The sequence below is a fragment of the Prionailurus bengalensis genome, chromosome B4 (assembly GCF_016509475.1).
Source record: "Prionailurus bengalensis isolate Pbe53 chromosome B4, Fcat_Pben_1.1_paternal_pri, whole genome shotgun sequence".
NCBI lineage: Eukaryota > Metazoa > Chordata > Mammalia > Carnivora > Felidae > Prionailurus > Prionailurus bengalensis.
This window is the reverse complement of record NC_057358.1, coordinates 17,205,453-17,231,542: the sequence shown is the minus strand read 5'-3', so window position 1 is coordinate 17,231,542 and position 26,090 is coordinate 17,205,453. Positions and strand designations below refer to the sequence as shown.

Below are 26,090 nucleotides of genomic sequence, written 5' to 3'. Positions count from 1 at the left end.
TAGGAGTAGATGCAGTGATCTCAATGAAAAGGAATAGCTACGAGAGAGAGTTCAGAATATAGCACATTTGCCGTTTAGTACGGAGTTGTGTTGTTGGAGAACGTGGACTTTATAATCAGACACTATCTTGTTTGGAACTGTGCAGCTTCCACACGAGTGACTTTAGGTACATTGTTTTCTTTATATGAGAAATGGGGACTATAAATCCACCTGATAGGGTCACCTCATTGGAGATAGTAACTATGCCTCATGGTTATAAGTAAATTGAGAAAATCCATGTAAAATGCTTAAAACAGTAACTGGCACACATTTACAAAGTTTAAATTTTCATCAGCATACTCTAGTTAAGAAGGCACAAATATATACTATATGTAATAAAAATACATATATGTAGTATAGATGGTATATATTATTATATAGTTTATTAATACTTATAAATACCAGATGGCATATAGTGTGTGTGTGTGTGTGTGTGTGTGTGTGTGTGTGTGTGTGTGGTGTGTGTGTATAATAGTATACTATGTATAGGATGTATTTTAAAGATTTTCGTTAAAATGTTTTTAAATATTGGGGCACCTGAGTGACTGAGTTTTAAATATGGGACTGAGTGAGTCCATAACACAATATGGACTGTTCTGGGTGCTATCAATATAGCCGTGAAAAAATGACAACCCCTGCCTTATTCATGGAGTGTCTATTCCAAATGGGGAGGAAGATATAAACAGATGAGTAAGTTATTATGTATAGTAACAGAGCCGACTAAAGAAGGGAAGGTAGGATTGCTGGATTTGAGTAGTTGTAGTTTTACCTGGGATGGTCAGGGAGGGCAGTCCTGGAAAGGTGACATATACACAGAGATAAGATTGTGAGGAAGCAACGCAGAGAGGTGGGCCTGTGCCCTGTGTGTTCCGGAACAGCAGAGGCCAGTGTTGCTAAAGCAGAGTGAGCGAGGCGTGTCAGAAGGGCAGCCAGAGGCCTGCTCTGTGTAGGGCTTTGAAAGCCACCGTAAGAACCTGGGCTTGGACCACAAGTGATAAGACATTTGAAGGGTTTTGAGCTGAGAAGTGACAAGTTTTAAAAACACTGCTCTCTGGCTGCTGTCTGGAGATGATTGTAGGAGGGCAGACAAGGAAGCAGGTAGGCTGAGAAGGAGGCGAAAGACGGTGTAGGTTGGACCAGAATGATGACAGGGGAGGTGGCCAAACTCTGGATATATTTTAAAGGTAGAGCCAATGGAATTTGCTAGCGGATGGGAGTGCAGGAGAAAGAGAGGCGTAAAAGATCATCTCCAGTTGGGGGCCTGAAAATAGCACTTCTCTAAAAGGTCTTGGAAGACAGGTGTTCAGTTTGAGACACGTCAAATTCGATAGTAGACAAATGGAGAAGGCGATTGAGTACATGAGTACAGAGTTCAGAAAGGAGGATGGCTTACAAAGTGTACATGTGTGATTTTGGGCATAAAAAGGGGTATCTAAAGTAGTGAAAGTGAATGCTTACATTTAGGAAAGTCTTGGTTTCAGTGCACTAACAGTTCCAAGAGCGTGAAATGCACCTGGGCTGGAACACTCGACTCAGAGAGTCTTGATCATACAGAACATTTATCCCAAACACTTGAAAGGTGTCCTATAGATACAAAATCCTGTAAAATGTTGATTTTGCCTTGTGGTACACCCGTAGTCTGATCACATGTTTGTTTAGGCAGTTGAGCTGCTGAAGCCGGGGGGCGTGCTGGTTTACAGCACGTGCACCATCACACTGGCGGAAAACGAAGAACAGGTTGCCTGGGCCCTCGCAACCTTTCCTTGCCTCCAGCTTCAGCCCCAGGTATGAGTAAGTTCGGTTTTCTCTGTGTAATGTGACAAATCACAGAATCATGAGTGTGGTGATAAACACGAGGTTGTCATATGAAAAACTGTGTCCAGCGAAACTTCAGAAACAAATACTGCAATAGACAAGCATGTTCCTCCAGTGAGATCCATTTGACACTGAACAGAGAATTTCCACGTCCCAGCAGTTTTTCCCCGTCTTCGTTCTTTGCCATTGTGTTAAAATGCGACAGAGCTCAGGTGTACTTGTGTTACAGGTTTCTTTCACCTGTGGCTCTTGTTCAGTTTATACAGACCTTTTTTTTCCTAAAGAGTTGTTTATTCCTTTCCTCTCCTGGTCCTACATTTTGCTGGTATGGAGTATGTCGAGCATTTTTTTTTCTCAATCAAGTAAGCTGTAATAACTGGGATATCCGAAGACTAGCAGAGGGGAGAAAATGGTTCAGGATTACTGCTTCTTCACAATTTGTTACATAAAATATGGAACATTTTAAAAGTTTTCTTACACTTTATTTGACCTGTTTTGGTTTTTATCAAAACTATATTATGACTATATGTTTACCTCATGATGTTTGAGATTAATTTAAATATGTAACAATACTCACATTCAGTTAGATACATTGAACATCTAACCTCAGTAACCTTCCTGTACAGAATTCTAATAGGTAATTGGGATATATGAATAAAAATTGAGAGATGGTTTCTAGACTCAGAAGTTAAGATAACTGCTTTGTAGAGGAAAGGAAGACTTCAGAATTCACTTGAATTTTATGTGTGTGTGTGTATGTATATCCAACACAATATATACCTAAAAGAGAGAGAAACTTTCTGCCCAGGAGTTAATAAACGATAGGTTTTCAGTAGTACGTAAACGTTTTAGCATTGGTGACTGAAGTTAGGATTGTCGATCTTTTGCGGTCATGGTTCACACATATCACTCAGTTCCTTATGATTCTGTATTCTAAACCAACTAACACAGTCTTACTTTATCTCTTTGTAATAATTGTTCTAGTACATTTAAAAACAACAATAGAAGACTTTTATCATCCAATTGGTGTGGGTCAGAGAAAGGCACCTTTAGGTCCGCTTTGGGGAATGTGATGATAAAGCTGAATTTGTATTTATTACTGTTGTTGATAATGATGTTTCACTGATTGGCCACTGTATGCCGGGCATACCACCACCTTCTTGAAGTCTTAGAACTGAGTACTTGATCTGTTTCGTAGATGAGGAGACAGGTAAAGTTACTTGCTTAACACCACAAAGCCAGGGCTGCCTGGGCGACTCAGTCAGTTAAGTGTCCAACTTCGGCTCAGGCCATGATCTCATGGTTGCTGAGTTCGAGCCCCGCGTTGGACTCTGTGCCGACAGCTCAGAGCCTGGAGCTGCTTCAGATTCTGTGTCTCCCTCTCCTGCTCGCGCACTGTCTCTCTTCCTCTCTCTCAAAAATAAACATTAAAAAAAAAAATACATACAGCTAAAATGTGGCAAAGCTGCAGTACTTGATGAGCAGATGGGTCCTAACAGATAGTCATTCATCAGGTGACCATTTGTTACCACCGAGAAAAACCGCACGTATATTCCACAGAGATAACACTTATCTATTTTTGGAATTGGTGGTACTTATACCTCAATTTTGTCTTTTAAATTGTACACAGGCACACTTACTAATTATAGGATATTCGTATTTTTTTCCTTTTCTCCACCCAGGAACCACAGATTGGAGGAGAAGGAATGATGGGAGCCGGCCTATCATCTGAACAATTGAAACAGCTGCAGCGATTTGATCCATCTGTTGTGCCAGTTCGGGACACTGACATCGCTTCTCTCAGAGATGCCAGAATAGAAGACATGATTTGGCTGGCAAATAAAGATTGTATAGGTTTTTTTATTGCAAAATTCATAAAATGCAAAAGCACGTAGGATCCATAGAAACAAAAGTTCCAAACATTAGCTCTATGGTTTTGTTTGGTTTTCTTCCTTCCTTCCTTTCCTCCCTCCGTTTGTGTTTTTTTTTTTTTTTTGGTTTTTTTTTTTTAATCAAACTGTTGTCAGGCCTGGTGATTGATGACATAGTTGCTAAGGAAACAGAAAAGGCTGCCAGCTGTTGTACCAGGGAGCAAGAGGCTTGATTAAGAGACCGCTTCACGGAGGAGGTAGTTGGGGGGTGGTACAAGATTATATTTTGTGTTTAAAATATGTGTTTTCTTAAAGATTTAGCACAGTATAAAGAAAATGAGATGCCTACAGATATCTGGAGCATATTTTCATTTGGGGTTTTGTGTTTTAATGTACGAAGAATACAAATCATTTTTAATGTTAAAATCTGTGATAACAAGAAGAATAAAATGAGTAATACTTAATTTGATAAAAAGTAGTGTTTTGTTCCTGAGAGTTCCTAAGGGGTGGTAGTTTTCTAAAAATTCAGGGCCTGGGAACTAGAACGTTTTTCATGTACTCATAACTGAGGTGAGCATTTTATCTGAGGTTTTCTGCTTACTGTTTGATCAGTCAACTCTTTGAAGTGAAATCTGGACCTCTCCTAAATGGTAGTGTGTCTTCACCATGTTTTTTTTTTTTTCATGCTTTTAAACTGAAAACTACAATGTTTTCTTCACTCCGTAGATTAAAATTATGAGAGTATTCCACAGTTTGGGTACCTTTCACCATCCCCTGGAATACCTGTTCTGCAAGTTATTGTGATAACTGGGGGAACTGGCTTGACCCTTAGAGCCAAGCTTTGGTGTTCTGTTGAACATCAACACATTCACAGAACTCCCAACATCAGACAAAGCAACTGTGAGTATGGTAGATGAAGACAAAAAAAGGGTACCTCATGATCAAATCTGGAATCCAGCAAAATCCAGAACATCCCCTAAAAGTGACCAGACATGCCGCTGTTAGCAGCAATGTGACTGCTCTAAAAATTATAACCTTAGGCTTGCTTCATCCTATTGCTTTTTAGATAAGATATATTTAAGTACTCAATACCCAGCCCTTATATAGTATTAAATACATCTAAATGTTTTATTAACTTCCTTTGGAATCATCTCAGAATTTCTCAGCCTTGGGCATATAAGGTGGACAACTGGGAACAACTACCTGATAGTTTCTTTTTTTTCCCTCCTAGGTTTCTGTTCAGAATTTCTTCTATCTATTGTGTCCCATCAAGATTGCAAGGTCACTTGGATCAGGTAAGCTCTTTAGCAGGCCTCTTCTTTGAAGAAGCCTTTCTTGAATATCCTTCTCTGAGGTTGGCTTAGGCATTTCTGTCTTTCCGTATATCCCTAGGACCTACTTCTGCTGCTGGCATGGTACTTGACACACTCACTCTTAGTTTCCTGGCCATGCCCTTTACCCCTCCCCCCATGCTTGGGAAAGTCTTGGAGGCAAGAACCCTGTTTTTTCTGTCGCCACTTTAGAGCAGATCATCAATACGTGCTTATTTAATGGGGGAAAAGATATATCAAGCTCCATAAGATTCAGATGTGTGACTGACTTCTTTATATCCTTCATTCTGCCTTTTATCCAGTAGATGTCATTGGACTAAAGAGAAACACGTTTACCTGTGGCACTTCTGTCTCTAGAGCTCAGCACATTTCTCCAGACTTCCGGTGTGTTTTAAAAAATCCATTTCTTCCCTTGCTTTCTGCAAAGCCTTTTGTGCTAAGCTGGGATGAAAATCACAGACCGGGAGCCCAGCAGTAAACATGTAAACTGTTGATTAACACTGACAACTGTCAAAATACAAACAATGCAGGCAAAACTGATGAAAAATATTTGCATATTAAAAACAGCAGGACAAAGAATATTGTTAAAAATTGTTGCTTTGACATAGACAGTTTCAGTGGGTTTCTTTCCTTCAAAAAGTAGGGCAGATTGGAAAATAAAACACATTTAAAGGACTTAAGTTTGAGAAAAATATAATAGAACAAAAGGGGAAAAAATCTGGGAAATGTGGAGGACAATTAATATATTATCTCTTAACATACTTAGGGTTAACATATTCTTGTGAAACAAAAACATTTCAGTTTAACAGTGAGTACATTTTACTTCAAAACCCTGTGCCATAGTTTACTTTAAATCGTAAAGTGAAGTACAAGTCGTTGAAAATACAATTTAACCAGAATTAAATAATTGACCCAGAACGATCTAGTGGCTGTTTTCTCCAACAGTGTGACCCTTGGCATGGAAATAAGATTAGTGTCCAAGACTAGTAGCATTGTATCATTGAGCGGAGGGATGAGGGTGAGGATTTAAATTTGACATCAAGATGGGTCTTCATTTTAAAAACGAGGGAATAATAAAAACAATCTGAATCAAGAATTGCCACACATGTAAAACTAATGTAGGAGAAAGATTGCTCGATCTTAAAGGATCTTTACCTACTGTACGTGATCATTTGATCTGACATCACGGGCACGTCGCTAAAGTAACGTCAGTGATTAGCGTTGCCCTTGAGAGAGCTGCTCCACACGTGGGCACTGGTGTTGAAAACAGGACGTATTCTCAACTATCAGAATCATCCCTAAAATGGCAATCAATACTTCTACTAGTAAACAGTGCAGAAAGCCAGCTCTTTATTTGTTTTATATGAATGACTTTAAACCAGATTTGTTGAACAGTTCAGTGTAGCTGACAGTGAATGTTTAACAGGAATGCATAGCAGACCATGTTAAAAATGTGGCATTGTCCCAAAGTACAGTATGACTAAGACATCCTACATTTAGCAGCACCTTTTTGTAACAGTAACTTAAATGAGCAGTAGAGAAAGAGCATAGGAAAAACTGAAACGGATTTGACAATAAAACACAGAACTGTTAAGGACATTTCCAGCATTTTCTAGGTCGACTACAAAGATCATGATTCTACAACTGAGTAGGTTAAGATTAAGCCTTTGCTGAGTGAAGAGACTAATTTTACATTCCACAAATCAGTAAATCTCCCATTGCCCTTGGGATTATTTCTTCATTTACAAATTTAGAACACACTGTTTACACACATATAGATGTTCATGTCAAATCCTGCAATGTATTTTTTTTGAGGAATACTCTGATTTGGACTACTATGTTTCACAGTAAGTGAAAAATTAAGAATCCAGATACAAATTTTAAAACCGGAATCTGTTGGCATGACTCATTGAAAGACTAGTGGTAGCAGCAAGTAAGATAAATACCAGTTATATTTCAAGAATTTAAATATTCCAAAGTCATTAACCGGGATGAAAGTTCAGAAATATTTTATACAGGTAACTGTAACTGGAATATGGTTTCCCAATGATACGAATATTTTACATCAAAAATGTTTACGTCTACCGTTTTCATCTTCACTAAATAAATTTGTCAACAGTACAGAGCTAATTAACAAAAAGATGAATTCTGAGGAAAATGTTTCTTCCATTAGCGGGTAAAACCCTTAAAGTGTAACTCATTTGTAAAACTGAGTTTTTCTGTGCAGGGAGGGAAATAAGGAGTTAAATGTGAAAGTTTTACATATAAAGCTCCAAGAATATTTGGCAAGAACCTGGAATAATCAAAGAAGCAGAACAAAACTAGATGAACCGACTTAATAATAATTTTACAATGTGTAGATCTGAAGTTAGGCAATTATAGGCGGGCCTTTTCCAGGGACAAACTTCAGGTGCTAGGTACTCGCGCACCTAATACTGTCTTACCTGTCCAGTCATAACTGGACAAAATGGACACATAAGTGACACGGAGAAGGTTTTAGCCTTAGCGTGGCAACCACACTGTGAGCTGCTGACAGTGCTATCTTTGAGGCGTGGAGAACAGCGTCTTCCGGGCTCCCCTTCAGAGCAGGTGTCTAACATAGGAAGATATTCTTAATGTTTTGTTCACTTCAAGTCCCCTCATTTTGCCCTGATTACTTCTGAAGAGCAGAAACTTTGGTTGTAAGAAGCACTTCTGGGTTTTGACGGACATTGACGTGTCGGAGTTGGTGGTAAGGAACAGAATGAAGGGTAAATCTGGGGGAGACAGACCACAGGAACGATAGGCAAGGTTTAGAAAAGGAGGTGGGAGAAGGTAGAAAAATTTATTTTCCCACGAAATAATTCTACAAGCCGTGTAAACATTTCTTACTAAAACAAATACTCAAACACACAAAGATTGTACATTTCCAGTGAAACACTCACAGTTAAAAGTTGCCTGTGTTCTTACTCTAGGAGCAAACACAAGGAGCCAGCACATGGATGCCTTCCTAGTCACCTTTGGCAGCGAGCTTCCTCACATTCCCTGACTGCTCAACGGATTATTAAAGCGACACGTAACACAATTAAATACAAAGCCAGGTGGGTAGAATTCTAGGTCATCAGTCTCGAGTCTTCAGCACTCGGGTCCATCTCAGTCACTCGTGCACACTCGTACCGCACTTGCACACAGACGCACTTGCACACAGGGAGGTCCGGCTCAAGTCCAGTGCAGCGACATAAGACACTAACTACTCAGGACGTGTTTGTCACAATCAGTGTGAACTGCATGGATTAGAACAACCTTTGGAGTTTGGTTATATTTACCATAATTTATGGTCAAAGTTATAAACTTACAAGGATGGTAAAACATTCAGAAATCAAACCTTTTCAAGTCAAGCAATCACGCGTATTTACAGTATGTACAGACTTTCTACGAGAATGGGGGTAGGTGTCTAGACGATATAACAAATTTCCTGAAGGTGGGCATCTCTAGTCCCTGTAATTCATAAAGCAAATCTGCTGACTTGGCATTAAGACTCTAAAATAGTGTGATCAAACTGATATATATATATTTATATATTATATATATAATTATCATAAGAAGGTGTTTGCAGAAATAACATTTACAAACTATACAGTACACAGTACTAGTACATAGAAAATAGATTCTAACTTTATGATCCCCTTTGTGTAAGGCAAGACTGAATCTGTCCCCAAATTTAGTCAGCCAGAGGTACAAGCAAGAAACAGTGGTCCATGGATAAATGAGTATGCAGATCTGGTGCCTACATATTAAAAATCTGGAGAATCAGGAAATTCCACTTTTATCTGGGCCAATTCTGGCTTGCTGGATACATTAACTACATTTTTGAAAACATCAACTATGTTTCTTAAAATACTAAAGCCGCCGGGGTGGCAACAGATTTTGTTCAAGTGGCAGCTATCCCAAACAGTTTTTGAAAAGTCCAGTATACAACCGGAGCACTGCAGCCATACGAGGCCAACTTACGTAGCACTTGCAAAAGGAAAAAAAAAAAAAGGTATATTAATACTCCTTATCAATCATGCTATTGCTATTCAAGCAACAGCAATACAGAGTATACAAGACAGATCACATCGGACTGCAATGTAGACCCCAGAGATTTAGTCTGAGGATGGTGTCATACAAGACTTAAAAAAAAAAGAACAAACACACAAGAGGGCAGAAGTCACTGGCGGATGTAAACATCCCTGCTCCACTCCCCAGCCTCGTTCCGTTTCCGGGCTATGCCTTCTCCATCCTTGTCACAGTAGCGATCCTTGGATTTATGCCGGCCGCGCTGTTTGTTGCACTCGCCGTGGTCCTGCTCTCGATCCAGGTCCCTGGCACGGTGTCGAGCTTCCCTGTGTCTGTGCTCGCTGCTCCCGTGGGGCTCCTCTCTGTGGTTGTGGTCGCGGTGTGGGGCGTAGTGGTCCCCGTGTTCGGGGGGGTAGTCTTCCTTCGGCTCCACGTAGGCAGAGTCTCGACTCTCCTGGGTTTCCGAGTCAAACGTCTCCTGCCTGGAGAGGCCTCGACTCGTGCCACCACGATGGCTGTGGTGCTGGGCGGAGGACGAAGAACGGTGGTGGGGTTTCTTGACGGGTTCCAGGCAGGGCTCTTCTTCAGCTTGGGAGGCGGAGCGGGCAGGAGCAGAGCGCGCAGTCCTCGGATCTCCTTGAGAACCCTGGCACGGGAGGAAGCCAGCGCAGGCGTGAGCCGAGGCCAGAGCGTCAGGAACTAACATGTCAGAAAAGCAAGCCCGTGCATTCGGGTTTACTCCCCTCTAAGTTTCTAGAATGAAATCTCACCTACGCAGTTACTCCGTAGGTCTGATAACACCCAGTGGCATTTCTAAGGTCTGTACTACATTATACTGGACTTGAATTTGTAAGAGCCTACAACAGCATACAGAGGAACTTTCTTTTTCCCCTTAATGAGTAAATGAAGGGGGGAGGGGATCCTTTTATATGTTCTCTTGGAGTTCAAATCGGATTCAGGGCCCTGAGGATTTTCTGCACACGAGTGCACATTTAACTACCTCTACCTGAATACACATGGGAAGATAAGAAATGCTTAAGATGTTGGCTTTGGATTGAGGGGGGAAAAGTAAAACGACAGGTGCTCCCAACAGCACTTAGCATGAGGAATGTACTGTCCTAAGTCTGTCTTGTGTATTAATTCATTAATGCAGCGGCCGTAGGGGACAGGCTGCCGTCAGTCTTCGTGAGGCAAGGGGCACGGGAGGAGCTTGTCCAAACTTACATACAGAGTAAGCGGTGGAGCGGGAACGTGACCCCAGGCAGTCTGATTCCATGGCTGTGCTATAGAGATGGTATAGGAAATTCTATCCTTGTCTTCTAGAACATGTAGTTAGGGAGTTTTAAAGTCTACATACGTCTGTAGTATGTTGTTTACCTGGTTGGTTTACTATCTTCAGTGGGAGCTGTGTACCCGTAAATGACTCGGTGTGGATGGAGCCGCTCTAACTGGAAGGAGTGCTGTGCTGGGGGACTGGGAGTGGGTCCCGGCCATGTGACCTCAGGCCGCGCGGTTTCTAGGGCGTACGGAAGAGCTCCTCTTACCTGTGAATTAGAGGCTTGAGTGGGGCTCGTAGGCAGAGTCGAAGTAGCTAAAGTCCGGCTAAGGAGAGGGTTGGGGAGATGGCTGCTGGGGGGGTGGGTGGCCTTCCAGTAGGCCTCCAGATAGTCGGCAAGGTGCTCACAAGCATCCTCCAGCTGGTTCTCGTCCAGGATCACGTCAAACAGCTCCTGCAGAGACAGACACTTGAGGTGGCGCACTTAGCCAGCCCCGCACGGAGTGAGTTTCACACACACACACTCACACGAGGGAGGGGCTCAGGAGCTGCACCACTTTGTATTTGCTCGTGTGCTCCTGCTTTCTCCTTACCTAACTGGCTGACTGCCCTGCTGAGTCTGATTGCCAGTCTGTCCGCCTGAGATCATCATTTACAACCCTCGAGGCTTAACCGTGGCAATCACCAGAATATGAAAGGTGTCGTGAAAGTTGTTTAGGACACGATAGAAAAGAGAAGTAAAACAAGAAAACAAAAATACAATCTGGACAGTACAGAAGAGGCCTGTTTTTTGACATGGAGACTATGAAAAACTTAATCTTGGAAACGACTGAGGCCCGTTTAGGACATGAAATTTGGCAGAAAAAAGCTGAAACCACAGATGATTTGACAGGGTGCAAACTTCAAAATATTGTAAGCAATAGAAAATTAATATAATCAGAACTCTTATAGCTTCTGCTATACCTGCATATCAAAACAAAACAACAACCCAGAGGTGATCTAGGGTCCCAAAGCATGATAGGTAAAGGAGGGATTAGAAGGAAGAAGGTGTTTTGAGTGTTCAGAAATTTGTTTTTACATGGTCTCAAATCAATTTCTCAGTTGTTAAGAGCCAGCAACTTGCTCCCTATTATTAGAAGTGAATAGTAATCCCAAATCCATTTTAGCAACGAAATTTTTGAAACCACAATCTTGTTTCATTTAAGACAATTAGATACTAACAGTGCACGGTCACCACGGAATGCACTGTAGCTTTTTGTAAGCCATGATCTAGACAAGTGCTTGTGGGAACCGGTGGGACAGTTCACCTCTTGGGAGTGAGGACCACGGCTCGGTGGGGAGAATTCCGTCCGGTGTTTGTGTGCTTGCCTTGTGGATATGATGCCAGGTCTGAGGACGCGGAGTGGATTGTACCGTTCCGAGAGACCACTTACCGGAGGACACTGAGCCAGTTTGTCTGCTGCTACCATCTGGACATTGAGGTGTTTGGCTTGAGATTTCCCTCGAGATTTTATTAACCTTTGTAAAACCTGTGCGAGATAAGGTGTAACGGGAGAACATCTGCACTCAGCTGAAGAAGCAGCTCAATAGACTGAGCTACAAAATGTCTAAGATTGCAGAATTAACACGTTCACACACACGTCAGGTGCAGGCTTCAAAAAAAATACCCAGCTGGCATGGAGCTTATGCCGAAGCTTACCAAACCTCTGGTCTCGTGGCTCCTTTATGTTTACAAAAATTGAGAACCCCAAGAGCGTTAGAACATACGCCTGTTACATGTGAACATATTACTTATTTTTGGACAAGTATCTATAGTTTTTTGCAAAGTCTCCTAGCTACACTTACTTTTAACCTGCTACTGTGTATTGTTTTGGTTGGAATAGGTGAAGAAATTTATCCTTCAACAGATAGGGAATTCAGAAGAGGAGGCGTATTTTAGTAGCCTTTGCAGGTAACTGTGGATATTGTCTTTTAACGTTACACCAAACTACTTTCTTCACGACAGTCTGCGCGTGAAAGCTAACACCCTATCCATGAACTTCTCTTACTCTTAAATTCCATTGCCCTGTCTTGAAATTTGAACGCATCTTTTACTAGGCATGATTTGTAACATCATTCGTTCATCATCTGGAAAACCAATGGTGCACTGAGTTCTTCAGATCTTCTGACACATTTTTAAAAGAAGACATTTGCTATTACCACTAATCTCAGAAAAGTCTGTCTTTTGAGAACCTGGTAAGCTCTCAGGTAGATTCGAATTTTCTGAAATTCTGTTTTTTTGTTTGAAACCTTCAGTTTTATCACTGGTGACAAATGGGAAAAGATCTGCCAAATAAGCAAGTCTGAATCAACATAGTATGCCAGTTGTTCTTTCAAATAAAAATGGTGTTCCATGAGAAAAGAAGCTACTTGAGTTTGTATTGCGAAGTGTCCTCAAGATCGCTAACTGCTAAAACTGTAGCTGAAGCACTCTCAAATGTACTTCCTGTTTCATTACACAGGATATTGAAAAGGCTTGTATTGAAGAGTCAAATTTTACTCCTGTGTCAGGACATTGCGCAGTGCAACTGCACGGTGGTGGTTTTCTTCACTGTGGGTGCTGTCTGGTGCCAGTCTCGAGTCATGGACACTTAACTTTTACCCACCTTTGCACCATCAGTGCAAAGGCCCCAACACTGAAAAAGGAAAATAATGTCTCGCTATTACTGTGGAAATCATTTTGACCTTGTGGACTCTCACAGCAAGTTTCTCAGAACCTTCCTCCAGGAAACCAGGGACCACACTTTTAGGAATCACTGTTGTAAGCCATGTGTTCGCTTATATTAAGAACTCTTGACTACCCTGTCTCTTCACACTCCTGATGTTAGAAACATAGCCTTTTACGAGTGTAAAGCACAACATAAACGCCACAGTGAAGTGTGATTAGAGAGCAGACAATAACAACCCCACTTACCTTAGGAGAAGAAATCTTTACGTATACTATAATGGGGGCCAAGGAAGTTTTACTAAGTTGAGCTGGATGATTAATAGTATCTGCGTCAAGGACTACCAGTTGCAATGTTCTTGCAAGTTCAAAAATCCTTTCGATTTCACTCTGAACTTCCGCTGTAAAAGGTGAAGCAGAGTTCAATTATTTTTAGACCCAATAGAAATAAAGTAAAATGCTACACTGTTTCTTCACCTGGAAGGCAGGTAGGACAGCCAGTAGGTTAATGTTCATAGGCAACAGAGCTGATAAAAGGTATCCTTTGGAAAGAGCTGTCTCTCCAAAGTACCTTTAGAATTGAGGGAATTCTTTCAACGAGCTATAAAATTTGCTTCCGGTATAACAGTTTGAGTAGGAGAATCAAAATAGTTGGCTATCTGTGCTGACTTACTTTTTGTGCTGTAAAACTTCACTCTGTGAAATCATTTCATAAAAATGTTGTAAAATAGAAACAATGTGTTTGTTTCTGACCACGTTACCATAGCAACTGTCACCACCTTTCTTTTCACTGTATCAGCTTAATCTGTGTTTATACTGTTACCTATTGGTATGCTCTCTGGATATGATAATCTAGATAAATGTATTAGCAAGCTGAAATACAACATTAAAAACAGGAGAGACGTTAATGGTATCTATAACAAACTTGTCCAGAAACACACTTTTCATGGCTTCTACCAACAGACGAATGGCCCTGCAGTATTCCTATTCTAAAAGGGTAGTTCTCCATTAGAAGCAGCACTACAGGGCACCTGGATGGCTCGTTCAGTTGAGCATCCGACTCTTGATTTCTGCTCAGGTCATGGTCTCGCGGTTTGTGAGTGCGAACCCTGTATCCGGCTCTCTGCTGACAGCATGGAACCTGCTTGAGATTCTCTCCTTCTGCCCCTCCCTTGCTTGCCCTCTCTCAAACATTTAAAAAAAAAAAAAACAAAAAACAAAAATCCAAACGATAAGGTTTATAGAGAAAGTATCAACTAAAAATATGCTTGAACACCAGGGAAATTTCATTCAGTCTGTCTACCCCATGATCTCTCTAGAATCTAAAACAGGATGTCCAATAGAATGTTCTGTGATGATGGAAATAGTCTGTATCAATGCCGTCCACCCGATAGCCGGCCACTGAGCACTCGAAATGTAGTGTGAATGAGAAGCTGAATTTTTAAACTTAAAGTGAAATAGCCAGAAGCATAGATCTGTCAAGCCTAGCATGCAGCTTGCAGTGTCTACTACAACCATGAAGGGCAGGTTCCTTGAGACTCCTAGCCCTACAGAATACCTTTCAAGTCCTCTTATTTGGTTCTGTGCAGAAGATTCCTGGAGGTAATTTCCACTACTGCAGAAAAGATAAGTCACTAATCATCTGCCTCACAACATGTTATGACTAGACTCCTTTTATTCACCCGGATGTCTTTAAAATCTGGACTTAAACCACCTGCAATACCAGCTTTAAAATAATATTCGGTTACATGCTACTCGTGACAATCTTGCAGGAAGGAAAAACAAAACCCGATTAAGCTTCTGGATCTACCAGTTTATAAGAAACAGAACAATTAAATAAACTACACTATAATGCAGTTACCAAACTTTGGACTATGGAAAACTATGCATAAGTGACCCAGACTCTTTAAGCAAAAAGTTACAAGGGAAAAAAAAAAGATGTATGGAAAACTATAGACTAAGAAACTTAAGGACCTTTGAACCACTCACTGTGGACTTTAATTCGCATCCTGGCTTTATATATTTACAACGCGTGAGTAAAATATAAAAAATATATATGACAATTAGGAAATGATACATGGCTGAATAGAAATCTCATGATACTAGGGATGTATTGTTAAGATATGATAATGGCATTATGGTTTAAATAGAGAGAGTCCCTAATCTTTAGATATAGGTACTGAAATATTTACAGACAAAATCTGTAATGATGTCTGGGATGTGTTTCCAAATAATCCAGAGACAGTTGGGGGACAAAGGAGAGGACTGGAGATGAAACAAGACTGGCCATGAATGTCGAAAGTGAGTGATAAATACCTGAAGTTCCTTCCACTTTTAACTTCCCTACATAACTGAATTTAATAACAGTTTAAAAAATAAAAATGGTATATTCTGATTATTTTTTTTCACAATAGTGTTTTAAAACATGACTAATATTGTTTACGTATTCTCTACATTTACCTTATCTTTACATTTTTATTCCAATTATAACCTTGCTACAGCTTTATAACCTTGTTGTGGCTTAACTATCTTAATTCAAGTAATATTTTTAAGAGTGTAATGTTCTTCTGCATTCTCTAAGTGTGAAATGTATCTAATGTAGTTATCTTAGATTGTGATGCTTGACCAACATTACCACTGGAAAAACAAAGTTAGAACTTGTATGAATCCTATGGCTACAAATAAAGCCGTCTGTCCATCCAAAGAAGTCATGTACCACCCCAAAACAGTACAAAAGATGTACTTAAAGCTTCAAATTTTTCCAAGTTTTCTTTCCCTTCATGTCATACAGTGGTACATCAGCATAATGAACTCCAAAGGCAACATACTATACTTTGGTTTCTGTAACAGAGCTTTTCTAAAAGCTTACGCATAAAACAAATTTTTACCTATCAAATTATATCTTCACTGTACCGGATCTTTCATCCTTCTGTAAAAGAAGTGATTGCTGAAATTGATCTTTGAGGTGAGGGAGATCTTCTCGAATTTAAGCTCTACTAAATATAGAAGAATCTTACGGTATAGCATATACATAAACTTACATATCTGGAATGTTAAAGTATCGGTTTTGTACTACGTTGTAACATGAAACGTGTTTCCTCTACAACAGAGTCCACATAACGCCCACAACTTGTAATTCAACATGTACGGGCATCACTGGACCATTCTCCTGCTATAAGTACCTGTCTCCTAGTGCCACCATAAGAAAAACTTAAAATCGCCAGAGAAACCTACCCCTGCGTTTCCCTGGGAGCAAAGACTCAGTATTTGCTAATTCAGTGTCCATGGAGACTTTACTAAGAATTGACTGCACCTTAAGCCCCGTCCTCTGCTGAGTTCCAGATCTGTTTATACAATCGATTGCCTGCTGGACATCTGCGTGCTTCGTAACACTGCAAATTCAACATGTGCACAAACGCAGTCATCATTTTCCTTATCCCCCTACCCAGCCCACTACTCCAGCCAAGCTCCTCCTCCTGAATTCCTTCTCCCCAGAAGAACACCACTGATGACCCAGTTCCTGAAAGCGGAACCTTACAGCTCATGCTGGAGTCGGCTTCTTCATGTTCCAGGTTCAACAGATTGCCAGATCCCGGCTCTCTTCTCTCTGACTCCTTTCATTCTAATCATTCCCTTCACCCCTGTCTGATGTCAGTCCTCTTAATCTCTAAGTTGAATGATGAATGACCATGACTACTAAATGACCTGACAGGGCAAGAATTGGACTGAGAGGAGACGCTTCCAAAGGCACCCGTTTTATTAGTTTTTGCACGGAGAACATTATTTTTCCCTGAAACAACCTCAATCTGAATTTCCCCTGACTTAGCTCTTGCCCCTTTCCATTCTCTTCTCCACAATGCTGTCAGTGGTCCTTCTAAAACACAAGTCCTATGGCGTCACATCTGCTTTCCTACACCTTTCTAGCGCATCCACAATAAAAGGCCTACAAAGTCCTACATGATCAGGCACAGTCTCTCTGACCTCATCCTCCCAACCCCTGGCCTCTGCTCGTTCCACGTCTGGCTTCCTTGCTATCCCTTAAACACATCACACATACTCCCACCACAGGGCCTTTGCACCTTCAGCTCCCTCTGCCGGAGACAGTCTTTTCATGGGTAGCTTACTGTAAGGCCAGAGAATTCACAACGTAAGTCATTCTGCTAAAATGTTGCTTCCTCAGAAAGGCTCCCCCAACATCCCCATGTAAAAAAATCACTCTTCTCAGTTTTTCTCTACCTCTTGGCTCGCCTTTTCTTTCCAGACTCCTGAACCACAGACTTTTATATCTGCTCACTTTTGTCCATGTGTTCCTTATGAAATAAAAACTCTATGAGAGTGAGGAGTTGGTGTCCTTTACATCTGTGTCCCCAGCACTTACAATAATGCCTAGCACATGGTTGGTACTCAAGTATTTGTTAAATGGATGAATAAATGCCTAAAACCTATGATACATGGTTCCATAATGCCTTAAGGGTAAGCTCCAAATCCCTTAATATCTCTCCTGTGCTTCTCTGTGTCATCTCCCACCTCCCTCTTTTAAACCATACACTCACAGCTAAGGTAAAGAACAATGTTGTCCAGAAGCTTCTCTTCACTCTAAGTCTCTATCATCCTCTCTACCTCTTTCCCTCCTTTTTTTTTTTTTTTTTAAGTTTCATTAAAAGTTTTGAGAGTGATGGCAGGGGGAAGGGATGGGAGAGAATTACGAGCATGTTCCGCACTGTCTGCTCAGAGCTCACCATGGGGGTTGATCCCAGAACCAGTGCTCTATTACCCAAGTGTAGTCAGTGAGGGTTTTTTAGGTGAGGAACCAAACTGAGTTTTCTAAGGTATTCTACATATTACTAACAGATAGTTTATTATTTTTAATAGTTTCTCTATGATTTATATAATAATTTATATAAAGATCTCAAACTCTCAGGGGCACCTCGGTGGCTTGGTTGAGCATCCGACTTCTGCTCAGGTCATGATCTTGTGGTTTGTGAGTTTGGGCCCCGCATTGGGCTCTGTGCTGACAACTCAGAGCCTGGAGCCTGCTTTGGATTCTGTGTCTCTCTCTCTCTCTCTGCCCCTCCCCTGCTCATGCTCTGTCTCAAAAATAAACTAAAAAAAAAATTTTTTTTTTAATTGAAAAAAAAATCTCAAACTCTCAGAAAAATTACTTTATAATAACAGAACCTAACAACCCAGTGAGTGAAATGTGTGACCATGATTAACCTAAAACTCCAAGCACATGCCACAGAGAAGAAATAACTGCCAGACTGTCTCATTTGAGCAAATCAGCACGTTTATAAACAGTATCCAAACACAACCCTGTAGACATGTTCACTAAAATCTCTACACTGTTTTTGCACATAATATCAGTTAAAAATGGCCAGTAACTAATTTTATCTTTTATCTCAACACCTACCCATCCCCCCCGACACACACTATCCTGAATATGACATAATCATTGATATAATTCACTTATAATCATTGATATAATTCACTGTATATAATTCACTTACCGAGGGTCTTTGGACAATAGCCATCACCGATGGAGAACATACTATGTTTAATCCTTACAATAATTCTACAAGGTAGTTAATTCTCTCTCTCTTTGTTGTTTAGATGAGGAAACTAGGCATTAAAGACATCAACGAACTTGCCCACAGTAACACCAATGCAAAGCCAGGAAGTTTTAGAGTCTCTAGACACCAAAACTCACATTAGTGGGGGAAAGGAAAAAAACACAACCAAAACATTAACGCTGACAGCCAGTGGAACATTTAACTCGCAACTATCCTAACAAATATTTCCCGTATCATGAAATCACTAAGACTGTAACACCTGCCCCTGGCAACACGGGTTGGCAACACAGGTCCATTTCTTCTCTGCTCTATGACACATGGAATTATCATCTAGTTGGAGCTTCTCATTGGCAACGTCAGGAGAGAAATGTTTCAATAGCCTAAGCTCATCAGCACTGCACAGACTTACCTAAGCTTGACCTTGTGTTAGATCTTTCTATTATTGCATGCTTGCTGGGATTGTTTAACACTGAGCGCTTGGCGAGCGAGATGTCAGCCGTGACCCTTGTGATGGATATCCTGTGGGCGAAAAGAAACAGAAGACCCTGAGGTTACTAGTTGAATAAAAGGGGATAGAAGTACATTCCCAAAACGCATCTAGATTTGAGATATACAGTGAACATTATTTTCAGGTGAAAATCATTTTTAATGAATTGTTAATGACTAATCATTCATTTTTGCTTATCCTGCACCTCCTTACTCGGCATTTGTTGTGTGCTTACCAAGGACGAAGCGCTCTACCAGACTTAAGAGTCTAGTGGAAGAGATGGGCAATAAATAAGAAAAGAAAATTAACAAAATAATTAAAAGATCAAGATGGCTGTCGGAGAGAGGACAGATAGGGTGTTGTGACAGTAAGGAATTAGGGGGACTCATTTTAGGTCTGGTAGAAATGAGAGCACCACAATTTGGAAGCTGGAAACAGTAAGATGACAGACCCAGAGAAGTAAATATCTAAGTCAGTAATGGGAATAGTTGAGTAAAATAGAAGCCTCATGATACCTCATGATAGTTTGAAGGCAAAACTAAAAACACGAGGTTTGGTGAAAAGTCTGTTTCAGAGTTCTAGCCCCCCACCTCCCCTCGAGTCGCCAGGTGATACTCCCTTCCCCGTGTGATTTAACACCACTGGTTGATTCCCTACAGGCAGTAAAATACAAGGCCTCTGACCAGGAGACCCTAGGCAGAGACAGGACAGGGACACTCGATGGAAAAGGAAGGATTCTAAATGTTGGGCCACCAGCCCTCTTCCCTGTCTTACAGTTCTGACAGCCAGGCTTACATCCTCCAGGGGTCAGAATGGAAGATCTTGCCATGGGAAAACTGCCAAAGGGAGGAGACCCCAAGATAACGACATTGGAGGTTTCCAATTAGATGGTCCAGTGAGCCTGTCCTATAGGGAAGCATAAAGCTGACAAGCCCCACCTGTGAGCACAGAATTTCCAAGTGATCATGTGATACCCGCATTCTTAGGAGCCCCACAGCGTTCCCTGAGAGTCTCAGGAAAAGCTCTAACATGAGAGAGACCAAAACAAAAGGAAAAGCAACAGTATGAATAATATAGTTGATTCTTGAACAACATGGGGGTTTGAAGCACCAACACCCTGTGCAGTCAAAAATCCACATAGAGCTTTTGACTGCCCCCAAACTTAATAGCCTACTGTTGACTGGAAGCCTTACTGATAATGTAAATAAGCTATAAACACATATTTTGTATGTTATATATTCTGTATTCTTATAATAATACCTAACTTTTTCTTAATTTTCCAGTATTTCTAATTGGTTCACTGGCAGGATTTTTCAAATGGTCACAGTTCCTCTCCCCAATTTTCCAATATATTTATTGAAAAAAAAAATCTCATAGGGGCGCCTGGGTGGCTCAGTCAGTTGAGTGACTCTTGATTTCAGCTCATGTTCTGATCTCACACTTCTTGAGATTGAGCCCCACATCAGGCTCTCCGCTGGCAGCGTGGAGCCTGCTTGGGATTCTCTCTCTTCCTCTCTGCGCATCTCCTGCTCATGTACACATGCTCCCTTGCTCTCTCTTTCTCAAAAAGTGAGGCAGAGGCACCTGGGTGGCTCAATCAGTTGAGCATCTGGCTCTCGGGTTTCGGCTCAGGTTATGATCTTGCAGTTTCGTGGTTTCAAGCCTCACATCAGGCTCTGTGCTGGCAGTGTGAAGGTTGCTTAGGATTCTCTTTCCTTCTCTGTGCCCCTCCTGCTCTCTCTCTGTCTTTCAAATAAAGAAACATTAAAAAAAAATCCTCATATAAGTGGAACCACACAAGTTCAAAGTTGTGTTGTTCAAGGGCCAGCTGTATTCAAAGTTGAAAGCCAGGAGATTATTATATCCAGGAAACTAACAAATTTCTGTTTAGAAACTCAGAATGAGTCGTTGGAAATTAAAAAGTAGAAATAAAAATTCAAAACAATAGCTGGAACATAAGAAAATCTAAAGGATAAAACAAAGAGTAATAGGCAAAGAGAGAGAAAATAGAAGGTATGAAAGTTAGAGAATTACCCAGCAGATTCAACTTCCAAATAATAAGAGTCCCAGAAAAAAAGAGAATCAAGAAAGCAGAGGAGAGGAAACCAAAACAAACAAACAAACAAAACAAAACAAAACAAAAACTAATTCCATAAGAGTCTGATTATCCAAATTGAAAAGGATGGGCACAAAGGTTCAAAGTTCTACACCGGGACTCAGTCTTCACAAATTTCATGACATGAGGGACAAAGGAAAAAGACAGGTCCCACACTAAGTGTCCTGTAATTCTTTTTAATTTTTTTAATGTTTGTTTATTTTTGAAACAGAGAGGCAGACACAGAATCTGAAGCAAGCTCCAGGCTATGAGCTGTCAGCACAGAGCCTGACATGGGGCTCGAACTCATGAACTGTGAGATCATGACCTGAGCCGAAGTCAGATGCTTAACCAACTGAGCTACCCAGGTGCCCCACGTGTCCTGTAATTCTTAACAGCAACAATAGAAGCCAGAAGATAATGGGGCAAAAAGTTGTCAGAATTTTAAGGGGAAATTATTCCAATCAGAATTCTATAGCCATTTTAACTCTCAAATGGGAGAGTTGCTTAAAGACACTATTAGATATTCAGGGCCTCCAAAAGCTCTGAACTTTTCTAGGGAAACTACTAGAGGATGTTGTGGACTGAGATGACAGGGTAAACCCCGAAAGCGATCAAAGGATCTAAGGAAGAGGGGCTCCAACCCAAAAGGGGGGGCGAAGGAAACCCCAAGAATAAAGGTGAAAGATGTCGCAGAATGACAGAAGGCCCCCAGAGGTTCAGGAAGTTGAGTGACTACAGGATGCATTTCAATACGCTGCAGGGGTGGGGGGCGGGGGCGCGGAGTGGTTCAGACAACTGGGGAATTAAGGGCTCAGTTAGGGCCAAATACAGAGAAAGTTAAGCAAGCATGAAAAGTAAAATTACTTATCTCATGGTTCCCATGAGAAAACACCAAAGAAAGAACTTTAGTGTGCTGTATGGCTCCTTTGAATATTACCCACAAGGTCATAATACATAGTAAAAATGGAACCAGCTGAAATTAGGATTTAACCATTGGGAGACTGAAAGAGGAGATGTGTGCAGGTTAAGATGTGTCCTGTAAGATGCAGGAGAGGTAAATATGTTGCAAGGTAGGAAGTCAATAGATAAAGCCTAACACCGAAAACTCAAGTAGCAAATCGAGCACGTTATCTAGAGGTAAGGAGTAACGAAGCAAAAGGGCCACCTCAAGTAGTTTAGAGTGGTTGTCAACTGAAGCACAGGACATTCGGTAAAATGCGGGAAGGGACTGCGGGCTGTTGTAAAGAAATGTGCGTTTATATGTCACAAAATTCATCTTTCCGGTGACTGATTCCATCAATTTGGACCAATTCATAGAATCCTCTATCTGCAACCACAGTCATAAGAAATAGTTCCATTACCAACACCCCCCCCCAATTCCCTTGTGCTGCCCCCTTTATTGTCAGTCTTCTCCCCCCTTCCCTAACCCTGGCACCCAAAGAACTGCTTTTCATCCCTCTGGCTTCGCCTTTTCCAGAATACCACTGTAGCCTTCTGAATGGAATGCCTTTCACTTTTCATAGTGGATTTGAGATTCAGCCACATTGTTGTACATTCCCATTTTTTCTTACTGCTGAATGGGACTGCTGTTTTTTAAAAAATAAGTATTGGATTTTTGGGCTTTTTGTCCACTGAGGAGAATTTTATTTAACATGATAGAAAAGCAATAACCAGAAAAGAGACACTAAAACATCAATCTAAACATCGTTTCATTATTATTTCAAAATGCATTCACAAGTGAAATCAGGCTACAGGTGAAACACCCAATGCTTAGTAATCGTTTAACATGTTTTTGTTTATTTGGGGGTGGGTCTAGTAGCTAGGGTGACACAATCTGGGAAGCTCCAGCTGCAAAGGAGGTGACAATTGAGCATCTGCCTGACCACGGAGGGGGTCACTCACCCAACACCGATTTATTGAGTGCCTACTATGTGCCAGCCATGAGGGTGCTCTTCTGGAACTCAAATTCTTGTGGGATGTAGGGAGAGAGGAAGGAAGCAGACACGTGTGATGCCAGGTGGTAAGAAAGCCATTACAAAAATAATGGAGGGTCATGAAGACACAGATGGGGTGCAGGGGAGGGTACATTTGTGTTCAGGGAAGACCTTTCAGGAAAGTTGACCTTTGGTCAGGGGCATGAAGGAAGTGAGGGAATAAGCCACACGGACACTGTGAGCAGGGTGTTCTAGGCGGAGGGAACAGTGAGCATCTGAAGTGGGGGGCATTGCAGCAGTACAGCTGGATGGGACCCAGGTACTGCTGGCGACCACAGTCTGGGTCTGGGCACTCCCTGGGAGGCAAGCTGCCCTGTGATGGGCACCACCCTGGGCACACAGTGGTGACCAGACAGACGAGACCAGAGAGCACCACACAGTCAGCCTGTGGGGAAACTGATTCAGCAGCAGGATGGGATTTTCTATAATAACACATCCTCCTTCCCTCACATGCTCAGACCTTTCCACACATGGTATGCTCAGCTGAGGACCCAACGACCTGCTTCGGTGGGCAGCTCTGTCAGCTGTGTGAAGCGGGGTCACTATCCTATTTCATCTCCTTAAGTGTGCCTTGGGGATTGTCACCACTTGGGGTTCCGCCAAAAGAGGGACCTTGAAAATTACAAGGGCAAAATTTGGGGGACGATTCAACTTAGAGTCGTGGCTCTAAACCCTCTCGGAATATCAAAACTGCCATGGAGGCTTTGAAAGTGACGTTAGGTCCTTCCTTAGAGATTGGGCTTCGGTCACAGGCAGCACAAAGCCTTTGTTGTTTGCTCTGATTTATTTTTAAAGTGCTGCAGAGGATTCTAATATGCATCCAGGCTAGATAACCACCAGTTTAGAAGAAGCTGTCTTCACATCTAAGCAAATTATCCACACAACAGAATACAGCGATGTACTGTTTCCCAGGATTATTGATTTCCAGTAAAATTCCCTCACAGAAGATTCAACAGCGTACATATCCCTACAATTCAGCTCGCATTCCAGACACTTCAGTGCTGACGGCTAACATTTGCAAAGTCACTAGGAAGGAAAACCAAATTTATCACTGATGGTAGCTCTCCTTCTTGTCCTCAATTTCCTTGTTAATTTACCTGTCAATGTCCTACAAGGTGAATCCGAAGATTGCTTTGTTTACACGACACAGTTGGTTAGGATGGATCTGATTTTAAATGGGCTACTCCACTGCACACAACAGAGAGAAGATAATGATTTATCATCTCTTCTTTGACCTGACACACTTTAACGCTATTTAACAGCAAGGATCACGATTCTGACAACTCTCCGGGGCTTCAACAAATGAACCTAACTAGGTTTAAGAACAGAAAAGAATTCCTGTCAACAGTCTCTTCCTCACCAACACTTCCTCTTATATTTTCTTCCCCTTGGGCTTCCAATTTTTAAAAATAAATTTAGTTTATTTCATAGATAATTAAGGAGTAGTTTTCCCCTTCTAAAATTCCACGTATAGGTCAGTGATGAGTTTCCTTCCCCTATTCGTGCCGAAACCAAAAGACATTTAATGATTCAGGGACTCTGGATGTCTTGCCATGTGTTAAAAAATTCAATTTTTGCATGGATTTTTTTAAGTGTATCCTATGGACCCTGTTAATGCCTTTGAGGATCTTTACTAGGTGATCCCAAGCCTAGAGTGTTAAACGTGAGCTTTATGGGTCAGATAAGCCAAGGCAGGCCCATTAATAAAACCACGTGGAAATTACTCCTGGCCAGAAGCAGCAAATCAATATAGTATTCACATATTTGGTTCATTTGTCTCTTAAATGAAATCAGACTGAGTGGATAATACTTTAGAACATGGGTCCAAGATATACCCTATGGCTGGCATCTGTCTTCCAAATTCAGAACTTACTAGGTTTAGACAGCAAGGAAATACCATCTCATTTCTCCATCTTTGGTGTTTTGGAAAGGACAGTGGGCTAACTCAGCAACAGAAAGCATAGTGCTTTGTCTAACAGAATTTTCTGGGTGTGCATTCTCAAGAAGACCATCCCAAACTAGGATAAATGACAGAGGCAACAACGAAGAACTGAAAAGTAACTAAGCCTGGTCAGGACTATGCCTTTTTCACTTGGCCAGTGCCCGACATGTCGCCTTGGACCAAGCCAAAGACTATGTTTTCCTGGTACAAAGTGAAAAATACTTCATAAGTTATGGGGAAAAAAATCAAATTAGCAGCGTTTGATTAGGTGGATCTTGATTACCAAGTCTTTTTTATACCTCAAATCAGTGTCTGCTTTCCTTTTCTGCCTCTTTCAGTCCTTTTCTTGTCCTGGCCTCCCTTGCTGAAAGCCAATATAAATTAGAAATGGCTATAGAAGCAGGTGTGGTCAAGGAAAAAGCAGTACATTAAGAAATATAAAAGAACACGGAAACCCACAGATACCATCTATTGTACCTGTGTTGTTAGGCTACAAGGAAAGGAGTATCGAGGAGAGGCACCAAATATGTCTTGTTAAAAATGCAGAGATTTAAACCAGCCCAGTATGTTCCCACATCCCCTACAATCAACTCTTTGTTTAAATTTCGAGGTCTCCATTTTAGACTCCTGTCATCTCTTTGATGCTTCAGGAAGTGGCTTAACCTTGACCACAGTGCCCATTGATTATCTGACTCAAGGCTTCCTTTCAGTGAACTTGAAGCAAGCTCCTTAAAGCCAAAGCCCTTGTCTGATTTTGCTCCTCGCAATGCCTGGCACATAGAGTATGCTCAATAAAACTTGCTGAAGCAAGCTGAGGGGGAAGGGGAAAAGAGGAAAAGGATTCAGTCCAAGCCAATTAACACGACCCACTAGATATGGCCCTGGCTTTGTTACCAGTCACTCCTTGTCGAGGGACTTGACTCAA

At 41.3% G+C, this 26,090-nt stretch overlaps 2 protein-coding genes across 10 annotated transcripts in view; one reads left to right on the top strand and one right to left on the bottom strand.

The window, feature by feature from the left end:
- The window catches only part of NSUN6 (NOP2/Sun RNA methyltransferase 6), a 73,193-nt gene extending 55,780 nt beyond the window's left edge, over positions 1–17,413 (top strand). The window contains exons 10-14 of one of the 3 annotated variants that reach the window (XM_043564400.1): positions 1,699–1,824; positions 3,537–5,020; positions 8,011–8,136; positions 15,314–15,375; positions 16,184–17,413. In XM_043564400.1, the coding sequence (XP_043420335.1) occupies positions 1,699–1,824; positions 3,537–3,749 (339 nt within the window). In that variant the 3' untranslated portion in view covers positions 3,750–5,020; positions 8,011–8,136; positions 15,314–15,375; positions 16,184–17,413. Of the gene's footprint in view, positions 1–1,698; positions 1,825–3,536; positions 5,021–8,010; positions 8,137–15,313; positions 15,376–16,183 lie in introns of those variants that run through there. The other 2 variants (XM_043564401.1, XM_043564402.1) reach the window with 2 other exon arrangements.
- CACNB2 (calcium voltage-gated channel auxiliary subunit beta 2) overlaps positions 6,385–26,090 on the bottom strand; it is a 391,422-nt gene continuing 371,716 nt past the window's right edge. For all 7 annotated transcript variants that reach the window (XM_043564393.1, XM_043564395.1, XM_043564394.1 and 4 more), the window contains 5 exons: positions 19,054–19,163; positions 13,324–13,475; positions 11,804–11,899; positions 10,639–10,824; positions 6,385–9,740 (listed from right to left, as the gene is read on the bottom strand). In XM_043564393.1, the coding sequence (XP_043420328.1) occupies positions 9,246–9,740; positions 10,639–10,824; positions 11,804–11,899; positions 13,324–13,475; positions 19,054–19,163 (1,039 nt within the window). In that variant the 3' untranslated portion in view covers positions 6,385–9,245. The remainder of the gene's footprint in view (positions 9,741–10,638; positions 10,825–11,803; positions 11,900–13,323; positions 13,476–19,053; positions 19,164–26,090) is intronic.